At 36.3% G+C, this 13,466-nt stretch overlaps 1 protein-coding gene across 1 annotated transcript; it reads left to right on the top strand.

Annotated features, from left to right (window-relative positions):
* Positions 1–1,879: 1,879 nt before the first annotated feature.
* LOC118768103 (zinc finger protein 22-like) lies at positions 1,880–12,606 on the top strand. Its single transcript, XM_036513915.1, has 3 exons — positions 1,880–2,186; positions 2,355–2,429; positions 12,443–12,606. The coding sequence occupies exons 1-3, from the start codon at positions 1,994–1,996 to the stop codon at positions 12,604–12,606; spliced, it is 432 nt and encodes a 143-aa protein (XP_036369808.1). The 5' UTR covers positions 1,880–1,993.
* The last annotated feature ends 860 nt before the right edge of the window (positions 12,607–13,466 follow it).

Genomic DNA, 13,466 nt, shown 5'->3' with positions numbered 1-13,466 from the left:
CGAACTTAAGCTATAGGCTGGAATGGTCAATTTTGTCGGTGGCCCTCCCATTTGATAGGGGCAGAAGACAGTGCAACCTTTGTGTCTCCGAACTCTTCCATATTTTGTTTGCCAGAGGCCGGATGGTAAACGGGCTCTTACAGTCGGCTTTTCGATGCCCCCATTGGCGGCGTTACACTTATCTGGCCTTTAAATAGCGTTTATAAATAATACCGGCACCCTTAGCCCTTGGTAACAAATTCTGAAATAGCCTTTAAGATATCTACGATTAACCACTGCAAGGGGAATTACTCCTGTAAGACAAACGGGGCTTGGTTTTTTCACAGCGGGGGGTTTCCTTGACAAGGCAGGCTTAGATGAACACACACACACATAAAACATAATATATATATATAATTTTTAAAATTTTTTTCTTTCTGCCACCCAACGGTTATCACGGCAGTAGCCACTGACAGCCGAACGATCAAACGCACACACGTACACAAAAAATGTTTTCTACCCCTACGCCAACACACACATATATAGAACAGTATACACACCACACGTCTCTAAGTAGATTTTTTCTCGCCCCTTATAAAACATCCAATATTCCTTAAATAGTCAGAACTTTATTCTCGGTCACAAAGAACATCTATACACCCTCACCCACATGATTGACCGATGCCTGACCCGTTGAATTCTTCAGCCACCGGTTCTCAACATACACTGATAAACAGTTTCGCCATGGGCTCTTAGGAGCACAGTTCGATTTGTTTTTTGCTCCGCCTCTGTTCTGTTTTTGTTTTTCCAACGGATTTCCTTTTTTCTTCCTGAAGAGAAAGACACAATATGGTCCCATTATTCAATCGGATTTTGGTAATTTGTGCCTTTCGAAACACGTGTAGAATGAAATAAAACGATTTCTGTTCAATCTGCGTTCAGCTCCATTTCTTCAATTCACCAATAATGTTATATATATATATATATATATATACGACGGGCTTCTTTCAGTTTCTGTCTACCAAATCCACTCACAAGGCTTTGGTTGGCCCGTGGCTATAGTAGAAGACACTTGCCCAAGGTGCCACACAGTGGGACTGAACCTAGAACCATGTGGTTGGTAAACAAGCTATTTACCACACAACCACTCATGAGCCTATATATAAATTTTTTTTTTAGGGGGTGGGGGAAGAGTTTTAGGATGCTGCCTTGAGGCTAACTTTTTTGTGTAGCTTCGTTGGATTGCCTCAAGTTCTGAGATTAATTTGACACTGATTGGTGACCATAGCTGAGAGCAATAGTCAAAGTGGCTTAGGACAAGTGTCCTCCAGAGGACCATCATGGTTTCCTAATCTTTTGTTCTAAAAGTTCTAAGAATCCATCCAGTCACTGCCAGTATTTCCTTGCCAATTTAGCAACATACACATTGAAGGATGCATTATTACTCGTGTAAATGCCCAGGGCTTGCACTGACTGTGCCCCTGAGATTGCAAACTGAAAAGATCCTAAATTAGTTGTAAAGATTCACAAATTGTTTGGTAAGTACCCTGCCAACAAAGCCATGCCACAGGTGAAACAAGTGAAAGCAAAGTAAAGAAGAAAAAAAAGAGAAAATGATGAATTATTAGAGAAAGGTAAAAATGATTCATTTATATACAGAATGTTGTAAAACTTTCAAAGCCTCAACAGATTCTGACCCCTGCAAACACAGACATTAAATGGATGACAGTGTTGATGTTGTAAGATTTGCAATGTTGAATTACTATGTCGTTTAACGATTCTCTTTATCTCACTGCTTCTTTTTCTCTATTTCAGGATATCACATCATGTTGACGTTAAAGAAATTTCTTCATTCAGACATGCCTCTGGTATTTTTATTGACTTTTATTGACTACAGGAAGACGATATATTTATAAGGAGCATTCATCAATACATCAACCTCTTTATATAAAACATATTCATAGAAATTTAAAAGACACTTTCATTGTTGCATGTACGATAAATTATTCTCATAATGAATCATTTAACTAAACGCAAAAACCCTGATGCATTAGAGAAACCATATCAGTGTGATATCTGTGGTAAATCATTCTCTCAAAGTGGTCACTTGACTGTACACAAACGTACACATACAGGAGAGAAGCCATATCATTGTGATATTTGTGGTAAACCATTCTCTGAAAGTAAACATTTGACTCGTCACAAACATATTCATACTGGAGAAAAGCCATATCATTGTGATATTTGTGGTAAACCATTCTCTCAAAGTGGAGACTTGTCTAGACACAAACTTACACATACAGGAGAAAAGCCATATCATTGTGATATTTGTGATAAATCATTCTCTCAAAGTGGAGACTTGTCTAGACACAAACGTACACATACAGGAGAGAAGCCATATCATTGTGATATTTGTGGTAAAACATTCTCTGAAAGTAAACATTTGACTCGTCACAAACATATTCATACTGGAGAAAAGCCATATCATTGTGATATTTGTGGTAAACCATTCTCTCAAAGTGGAGACTTGTCTAGACACAAACTTACACATAGGGGAGAAAAGCCATATCATTGTGATATTTGTGATAAATCATTCTCTCAAAGTGGAGACTTGTCTAGACACAAACTTACACATACAGGAGAGAAGCCATATCATTGTGATATTTGTGGTAAATCATTCTCTCAAAGTGGGGACTTGTCTAGACACAAACTTACACATACAGGAGAAAAGCCATATCATTGTGATATTTGTGGTAAATCATTCTCTCAAAGTGGAGACTTGTCTAGACACAAACTTACACATACAGGAGAAAAGCCATATCATTGTGATATTTGTGGTAAACCATTCTCTCAAAGTGGGGACTTGTCTAGACACAAACTTACACATACAGAAGTAAAGCCATATCATTGTGATATTTGTGGTAAATCATTCTCTCAAAGTGGAGACTTGTCTAGACACAAACTTACACATACAGGAGAAAAGCCATATCATTGTGATATTTGTGGTAAACCATTCTCTCAAAGTGGGGACTTGTCTAGATACAAACTTACACATACAGGAGAAAAGCCATATCATTGTGATATTTGTGGTAAATCATTCTCTCAAAGTGGAGACTTGTCTAGACACAAACTTACACATACAGGAGAAAAGCCATATCATTGTGATATTTGTGGTAAACCATTCTCTCAAAGTGGGGACTTGTCTAGACACAAACTTACACATACAGGAGAAAAGCCATATCATTGTGATATTTGTGATAAATCATTCTCTCAAAGTGGAGACTTGTCTAGACACAAACTTACACATACAGGAGAAAAGCCATATCATTGTGATATCTGTAGTAAATCATTCTCTCAAAGTGGAGACTTGTCTAGACACAAACTTACACATACAGGAGAAAAGCCATATCATTGTGATATTTGTGATAAATCATTCTCTCAAAGTGGAGACTTGTCTAGACACAAACTTACACATACAGGAGAAAAGCCATATCATTGTGATATTTGTGATAAATCTTTCTCTCAAAGTGGAGACTTGTCTAGACACAAACTTACACATACAGGAGAAAAGCCATATCATTGTGATATCTGTAGTAAATCATTCTCTCAAAGTGGGGACTTGTCTAGACACAAACTTACACATACAGGAGAAAAGCAAAACATATCATTGTGATATTTGTGGTAAACCATTCTCTCAAAGTGGAGACTTGTCTAGATACAAACTTACACATACAGGAGAGAAAAGCCATATCATTGTGATATTGAGGTAAACCATTCTCTCAAAGTGGAGGCTTGTCTAGACACAAACTTACACATACAGGAGAAAAGCCATATCATTGTGATATCTGTAGTAAATCATTCTCTCAAAGTGGGGACTTGTCTAGACACAAACTTACACATACAGGAGAAAAGCCATATCATTGTGATATTTGTGATAAACCATTCTCTCAAAGTGGGGACTTGTCTAGACACAAACTTACACATACAGGAGAAAAGCCATATCATTGTGCTATTTGTGATAAATCATTCTCTCAAAGTGGAGACTTGTCTAGACACAAACTTACACATACAGGAGAAAAGCCATATCATTGTGATATTTGTGATAAATCTTTCTCTCAAAGTGGAGACTTGTCTAGACACAAACTTACACATACAGGAGAAAAGCCATATCATTGTGATATCTGTAGTAAATCATTCTCTCAAAGTGGGGACTTGTCTAGACACAAACTTACACATACAGGAGAAAAGCCATATCATTGTGATATTTGTGGTAAACCATTCTCTCAAAGTGGAGACTTGTCTAGATACAAACTTACACATACAGGAGAAAAGCCATATCATTGTGATATTTGAGGTAAACCATTCTCTCAAAGTGGAGGCTTGTCTAGACACAAACTTACACATACAGGAGAAAAGCCATATCATTGTGATATCTGTAGTAAATCATTCTCTCAAAGTGGGGACTTGTCTAGACACAAACTTACACATACAGGAGAAAAGCCATATCATTGTGATATTTGTGATAAACCATTCTCTCAAAGTGGGGACTTGTCTAGACACAAACTTACACATACAGGAGAAAAGCCATATCATTGTGCTATTTGTGATAAATCATTCTCTCAAAGTGGAGACTTGTCTAGACACAAACTTACACATACAGGAGAAAAGCCATATCATTGTGATATCTGTAGTAAATCATTCTCTCAAAGTGGGGACTTGTCTAGACACAAACTTACACATACAGGAGAAAAGCCATATCATTGTGATATTTGTGGTAAACCATTCTCTCAAAGTGGAGACTTGTCTAGACACAAACTTACACATACAGGAGAAAAGCCATATCATTGTGATATCTGTAGTAAATCATTCTCTCAAAGTGGGGACTTGTCTAGACACAAACTACACATACAGGAGAAAAGCCATATCATTGTGATATTTGTGATAAATCATTCTCTCAAAGTGGAGACTTGTCTAGACACAAACTTACACATACAGGAGAAAAGCCATATCATTGTGATATCTGTAGTAAATCATTCTCTCAAAGTGGGGACTTGTCTAGACACAAACTTACACATACAGGAGAAAAGCCATATCATTGTGAAATTTGTGATAAATCATTCTCTCAAAGTGGAGACTTGTCTAGACACAAACTTACACATACAGGAGAAAAGCCATATCATTGTGATATTTGTGATAAATCATTCTCTCAAAGTGGAGACTTGTCTAGACACAACTTACACATACAGGAGAAAAGCCATATCATTGTGATATTTGTGATAAATCATTCTCTCAAAGTGGAGACTTGTCTAGACACAACTTACACATACAGGAGAAAAGCCATATCATTGTGATATTTGTGATAAATCATTTCTCAAAGTGGAGACTTGTCTAGACACAAACTTACACATACAGGAGAAAAGCCATATCATTGTGATATTTGTGGTAAACCATTCTCTCAAAGTGGGGACTTGTCTAGACACAAACTTACACATACAGGAGAAAAGCCATATCATTGTGATATTTGTGATACATCATTCTCTCAAAGTGGAGACTTGTCTAGACACAAACTTACACATACAGGAGAAAAGCCATATCATTGTGATATTTGTGATAAATCATTCTCTCAAAGTGGAGACTTGTCTAGACACAAACTTACACATACAGGAGAAAAGCCATATTATTGTGATATTTGTGATAAATCATTCTCTCAAAGTGGAGACTTGTCTAGACACAACTTACACATACAGGAGAAAAGCCATATCATTGTGATATTTGTGGTAAACCATTCTCTCAAAGTGGAGACTTGTCTAGACACAACTTACACATACAGGAGAAAAGCCATATCATTGTGATATTTGTGATAAATCATTCTCTCAAAGTGGGGACTTGTCTAGACACAAACTTACACATACAGGAGAAAAGCCATATCATTGTGATATCTGTAGTAAATCATTCTCTCAAGTGGAGACTTGTCTAGACACAAACTTACACATACAGGAGAAAAGCCATATCATTGTGATATTTGTGATAAATCATTCTCTCAAAGTGGAGACTTGTCTAGACACAAACTTACACATACAGGAGAAAAGCCATATCATTGTGATATTTGTGATAAATCTTTCTCTCAAAGTGGAGACTTGTCTAGACACAACTTACACATACAGGAGAAAAGCCATATCATTGTGATATCTCTGTAGTAAATCATTCTCTCAAAGTGGGGACTTGTCTAGACACAAACTTACACATACAGGAGAAAAGCCATATCATTGTGATATTTGTGGTAAACCATTCTCTCAAAGTGGAGACTTGTCTAGATACAAACTTACACATACAGGAGAAAAGCCATATCATTGTGATATTTGAGGTAAACCATTCTCTCAAAGTGGAGGCTTGTCTAGACACAAACTTACACATACAGGAGAAAAGCCATATCATTGTGATATCTGTAGTAAATCATTCTCTCAAAGTGGGGACTTGTCTAGACACAAACTTACACATACAGGAAAAAGCCATATCATTGTGATATTTGTGGTAAACCATTCTCTCAAGTGGGGACTTGTCTAGACACAAACTTACACATACAGGAGAAAAGCCATATCATTGTGCTATTTGTGATAAATCATTCTCTCAAAGTGGAGACTTGTCTAGACACAAACTTACACATACAGGAGAAAAGCCATATCATTGTGATATCTGTAGTAAATCATTCTCTCAAAGTGGGGACTTGTCTAGACACAAACTTACACATACAGGAGAAAAGCCATATCATTGTGTATTTGTGGTAAACCATTCTCTCAAAGTGGAGACTTGTCTAGACACAAACTTACACATACAGGAGAAAAGCCATATCATTGTGATATCTGTAGTAAATCATTCTCTCAAAGTGGGGACTTGTCTAGACACAAACTTACACATACAGGAGAAAAGCCATATCATTGTGATATTTGTGATAAATCATTCTCTCAAAGTGGAGACTTGTCTAGACACAAACTTACACATACAGGAGAAAAGCCATATCATTGTGATATCTGTAGTAAATCATTCTCTCAAAGTGGGGACTTGTCTAGACACAAACTTACACATACAGGAGAAAAGCCATATCATTGTGAAATTTGTGATAAATCATTCTCTCAAAGTGGAGACTTGTCTAGACACAAACTTACACATACAGGAGAAAAGCCATATCATTGTGATATTTGTGATAAATCATTCTCTCAAAGTGGAGACTTGTCTAGACACAAACTTACACATACAGGAGAAAAGCCATATCATTGTGATATTTGTGATAATCATTCTCTCAAAGTGGAGACTTGTCTAGACACAAACTTACACATACAGGAGAAAAGCCATATCATTGTGATATTTGTGATAAATCATTCTCTCAAAGTGGAGACTTGTCTAGACACAAACTTACACATACAGGAGAAAAGCCATATCATTGTGATATTTGTGGTAAACCATTCTCTCAAAGTGGGGACTTGTCTAGACACAAACTTACACATACAGGAGAAAAGCCATATCATTGTGATATTTGTGATACATCATTCTCTCAAAGTGGAGACTTGTCTAGACACAAACTTACACATACAGGAGAAAAGCCATATCATTGTGATATTTGTGATAAATCATTCTCTCAAAGTGGAGACTTGTCTAGACACAAACTTACACATACAGGAGAAAAGCCATATTATTGTGATATTTGTGATAAATCATTCTCTCAAAGTGGAGACTTGTCTAGACACAAACTTACACATACAGGAGAAAAGCCATATCATTGTGATATTTGTGGTAAACCATTCTCTCAAAGTGGAGACTTGTCTAGACACAAACTTACACATACAGGAGAAAAGCCATATCATTGTGATATTTGTGATAAATCATTCTCTCAAAGTGGGGACTTGTCTAGACACAAACTTACACATACAGGAGAAAAGCCATATCATTGTGATATTTGTGATAAATCATTCTCTCAAAGTGGAGACTTGTCTAGACACAAACTTACACATACAGGAGAAAAGCCATATCATTGTGATATCTGTAGTAAATCATTCTCTCAAAGTGGGGACTTGTCTAGACACAAACTTACACATACAGGAGAAAAGCCATATCATTGTGAAATTTGTGATAAATCATTCTCTCAAAGTGGAGACTTGTCTAGACACAAACTTACACATACAGGAGAAAAGCCATATCATTGTGATATTTGTGATAAATCATTCTCTCAAGTGGAGACTTGTCTAGACACAAACTTACACATACAGGAGAAAAGCCATATCATTGTGATATTTGTGGTAAACCATTCTCTCAAGTGGAGACTTGTCTAGACACAAACTTACACATACAGGAGAAAAGCCATATCATTGTGATATTTGTGATAAATCATTCTCTCAAAGTGGGGACTTGTCTAGACACAAACTTACACATACAGGAGAAAAGCCATATCATTGTGATATTTGTGATAAATCATTCTCTCAAAGTGGAGACTTGTCTAGACACAAACTTACACATACAGGAGAAAAGCCATATCATTGTGATATCTGTAGTAAATCATTCTCTCAAAGTGGGGACTTGTCTAGACACAAACTTACACATACAGGAGAAAAGCCATATCATTGTGAAATTTGTGATAAATCATTCTCTCAAAGTGGAGACTTGTCTAGACACAAACTTACACATACAGGAGAAAAGCCATATCATTGTGATATTTGTGATAAATCATTCTCTCAAAGTGGAGACTTGTCTAGACACAAACTTACACATACAGAGAAAAGCCATATCATTGTGATATTTGTGATAAATCATTCTCTCAAAGTGGAGACTTGTCTAGACACAAACTTACACATACAGGAGAAAAGCCATATCATTGTGATATTTGTGATAAATCATTCTCTCAAAGTGGAGACTTGTCTAGACACAAACTTACACATACAGGAGAAAAGCCATATCATTGTGATATTTGTGGTAAACCATTCTCTCAAAGTGGGGACTTGTCTAGACACAAACTTACACATACAGGAGAAAAGCCATATCATTGTGATTTTGTGATAAATCATTCTCTCAAAGTGGGGACTTGTCTAGACACAAACTTACACATACAGGAGAAAAGCCATATCATTGTGATATTTGTGATAAATCATTCTCTCAAAGTGGAGACTTGTCTAGACACAAACTTACACATACAGGAGAAAAGCCATATCATTGTGATATCTGTAGTAAATCATTCTCTCAAAGTGGGGACTTGTCTAGACACAAACTTACACATACAGGAGAAAAGCCATATCATTGTGAAATTTGTGATAAATCATTCTCTCAAAGTGGAGACTTGTCTAGACACAAACTTACACATACAGGAGAAAAGCCATATCATTGTGATATTTGTGATAAATCATTCTCTCAAAGTGGAGACTTGTCTAGACACAAACTTACACATACAGGAGAAAAGCCATATCATTGTGATATTTGTGATAAATCATTCTCTCAAAGTGGAGACTTGTCTAGACACAAACTTACACATACAGGAGAAAAGCCATATCATTGTGATATTTGTGATAAATCATTCTCTCAAAGTGGAGACTTGTCTAGACACAAACTTACACATACAGGAGAAAAGCCATATCATTGTGATATTTGTGGTAAACCATTCTCTCAAAGTGGGGACTTGTCTAGACACAAACTTACACATACAGGAGAAAAGCCATATCATTGTGATATTTGTGATACATCATTCTCTCAAAGTGGAGACTTGTCTAGACACAAACTTACACATACAGGAGAAAAGCCATATCATTGTGATATTTGTGATAAATCATTCTCTCAAAGTGGAGACTTGTCTAGACACAAACTTACACATACAGGAGAAAAGCCATATTATTGTGATATTTGTGATAAATCATTCTCTCAAAGTGGAGACTTGTCTAGACACAAACTTACACATACAGGAGAAAAGCCATATCATTGTGATATTTGTGGTAAACCATTCTCTCAAAGTGGAGACTTGTCTAGACACAAACTTACACATACAGGAGAAAAGCCATATCATTGTGATATTTGTGATAAATCATTCTCTCAAAGTGGGGACTTGTCTAGACACAAACTTACACATACAGGAGAAAAGCCATATCATTGTGATATTTGTGATAAATCATTCTCTCAAAGTGGAGACTTGTCTAGACACAAACTTACACATACAGGAGAAAAGCCATATCATTGTGATATTTGTGATAAATCATTCTCTCAAAGTGGAGACTTGTCTAGACACAAACTTACACATACAGGAAAAAGCCATATCATTGTGATATTTGTGATAAATCATTCTCTCAAAGTGGAGACTTGTCTAGACACAAACTTACACATACAGGAGAAAAGCCATATCATTGTGATATTTGTGGTAAACCATTCTCTCAAAGTGGAGAATTGTCTAGACACAAACTTACACATACAGGAGAAAAGCCATATCATTGTGATATTTGTGATAAATCATTCTCTCAAAGTGGAGGCTTGTCTAGACACAAACTTACACATACAGGAGAAAAGCCATATCATTGTGATATTTGTGATAAACCATTCTCTCAAAGTGGAGACTTGTCTAGACACAAACTTACACATACAGGAGAGAAGCCATATCATTGTGATATTTGTGATAAATCATTCTCTCAAAGTGGGGACTTGTCTAGACACAAACTTACACATACAGGAGAAAAGCCATATCATTGTGATATTTGTGATAAATCATTCTCTCAAAGTGGAGACTTGTCTAGACACAAACTTACACATACAGGAGAAAAGCCATATCATTGTGATATTTGTGGTAAATCATTCTCTCAAAGTGGAGACTTGTCTAGACACAAACTTACACATACAGGAGAAAAGCCATATCATTGTGATATTTGTGATAAATCATTCTCTCAAAGTGGAGACTTGTCTAGACACAAACTTACACATACAGGAGAGAAGCCATATCATTGTGATATTTGTGATAAATCATTCTCTCAAAGTGGGGACTTGTCTAGACACAAACTTACACATACAGGAGAAAAGCCATATCATTGTGATATTTGTGGTAAACCATTCTCTCAAAGTGGGGACTTGTCTAGACACAAACTTACACATACAGGAGAAAAGCCATATCATTGTGATATTTGTGGTAAACCATTCTCTGAAAGTAAACATTTGACTCGTCACAAACATATTCATACTGGAGAAAAGCCATATCATTGTGATATCTGTAGTAAATCATTCTCTCAAAGTGGAGACTTGTCTAGACACAAACTTACACATACAGGAGAAAAGCCATATCATTGTGATATTTGTGATAAATCATTCTCTCAAAGTGGAGACTTGTCTAGACACAAACTTACACATACAGGAGAAAAGCCATATCATTGTGATATTTGTGGTAAACCATTCTCTCAAAGTGGGGACTTGTCTAGACACAAACTTACACATACAGGAGAAAAGCCATATCATTGTTATATTTGTGGTAAACCATTCTCTGAAAGTAAACATTTGACTCGTCACAAACATATTCATACTGGAGAAAAGCCATATCATTGTGATATCTGTAGTAAATCATTCTCTCAAAGTGGAGACTTGTCTAGACACAAACGTACACATACAGGAGAAAAGCCATATCATTGTGATATTTGTGATAAATCATTCTCTCCAAGTGGAGACTTGTCTAGACACAAACTTACACATACAGGAGAAAAGCCATATCATTGTGATATTTGTGGTAAACCATTCTCTCAAAGTGGGGACTTGTCTAGACACAAACTTACACATACAGGAGAGAAGCCATATCATTGTGATATTTGTGGTAAATCATTCTCTTGAAGTGGGGACTTGTCTAGACACAAACATATTCATACTGGGGAGAAACCATTTCAGTGTGATATTTGTGGTAAATCGTTTTCTCGAAATAGCATTTTAACTTGTCACAAAGTGTTCATACAGGAGAGAAGCCATACCTTTGCGATATCTGTGGTAAATCATTCTTTTATAATAGTCAGTTGACTTATCACTTACGTATTCACACTGAGGGAAAACCACATCAGTGTGATATCTGTGGTAAAACATTTTTTAGAAATAGCGGTTTAACTAGTCACAAGCGTGTTCATACAGGAGAGAAGCCCTTTTCTTGTGATGTCTGTGGTAAATTATTCTCTCAAAGTGGTACCTTAACTAAACACAAGTTGGTCCATACAAGAGAGAGATAACCATAACATTATATTGGGGAAATTATTTTTGAAAGGTGTTTTAACTATACTTCTCCTGACCCCAACTTCTCTTTATTCCCACATAATTTCTCTCTTCACTGACATCCCCCTCCACCTACAAAGACTTTCTCACTTTCCTGAGCATCAAATTAATACACCTGCTCATTGATTATACACCTGTCATTTTTTTTTCTGTAAATTTCAAGTAATTTTTATTGAACTTCTATTTCAGAAAATAAAAATGACAGCCCCTATTCTTACTAACGAAATGAAAAGGCATGCTGTGATTGTGGCTTTGATTGCTAATCATGGTGATTTAGAAATTTCTCGTTTTCTAAAAGTTGCAAGATCTTTCGTTCACAAGATTCGTTGCGAGTTAGAAAAAGAAGATGGAAATGTATCACCTGTCTGAAAACGTAAAAAACATTCCAAGCGCTCTGATTCTATCAGGACACCTGAATTTATTCAGGAAGTTAAGCAAAACATTAGAGACAATCCAGGAAAATCAATGAGGTCAATCGCAAAAGAATTTTGTGTGTCGGAAGAAACGATCAGAAATATTATGCATGAAGACATCAAATACAAATCTTGCGAGAAGGAAGAACGAAAGAAAACTGATCTATCAGATCCAAAAGACTTTTGAATATCTAAATATATCAACACAACGATGGCTTTGATGGTGCTGGATTTTTGAGGAATTTGTTATGAGAGAATAAAGGAATGGGAATAAGGAATAAAAGTTTTAAGTGACATTGATTTTGTCTTTGTTGTGTTTTCATCATCATCATCTTCATCATACTTTACCATCCATTTCCTTTGCAGGCTTGGGTGGGAAAGTGTGACAGGTGCTGTCAAGCCAGAGCCCTGCCCAGGTTCCACTCAGATTTCGCTTGGTTTCTTTGGCTGTATGCCCTTAAGATACGAGGCATATTCTATTAATATGCCTGTTCAAGTATCGTAACAGCATGAAACTAGTAGTAGCCCTTTCAATTGTGTATTTAATTTGATATATGTATGTGTGTGTCTGAACATGATATCAGTCTGATAACTAAAATAAATGTATACAAATCTTGTATTTCAAGCTTATTTCTGAATGGGGCAGAAGCATGGACTCCCTTTTGCAGACAAAAAACCTTGAAACTTTTCACATGTGCACAACATATGCAGCAAAATGGAAAGATAAGAACTTGTCAACAGGTTCAAAAAGACCTTCCCGTGGTGTAGCTGTCACTTGTAAACCCATGTGGGTTTATTTACATTTCTGAAGAAAAA

This window comes from Octopus sinensis, linkage group LG27, assembly GCF_006345805.1.
Source record: "Octopus sinensis linkage group LG27, ASM634580v1, whole genome shotgun sequence".
NCBI lineage: Eukaryota > Metazoa > Mollusca > Cephalopoda > Octopoda > Octopodidae > Octopus > Octopus sinensis.
This window is presented reverse-complemented; position numbering and strand designations above follow the sequence as displayed.

Coding starts and splice junctions, on each gene's coding strand:
- LOC118768103 (XM_036513915.1), top strand. CDS start 1,994: ATGAATCATTTAACTAAACGCAAAAACCCTGATGCATTAGAGAAACCA. Junction 2,187..2,354: donor ACATTTGACTCGTCACAAAC/ATATTCATACTG, acceptor CTAGACACAAAC/GTACACATACAGGAGAGAAG. Junction 2,430..12,442: donor TGAAAGTAAACATTTGACTC/GTCACAAACATA, acceptor TAAAAATGACAG/CCCCTATTCTTACTAACGAA.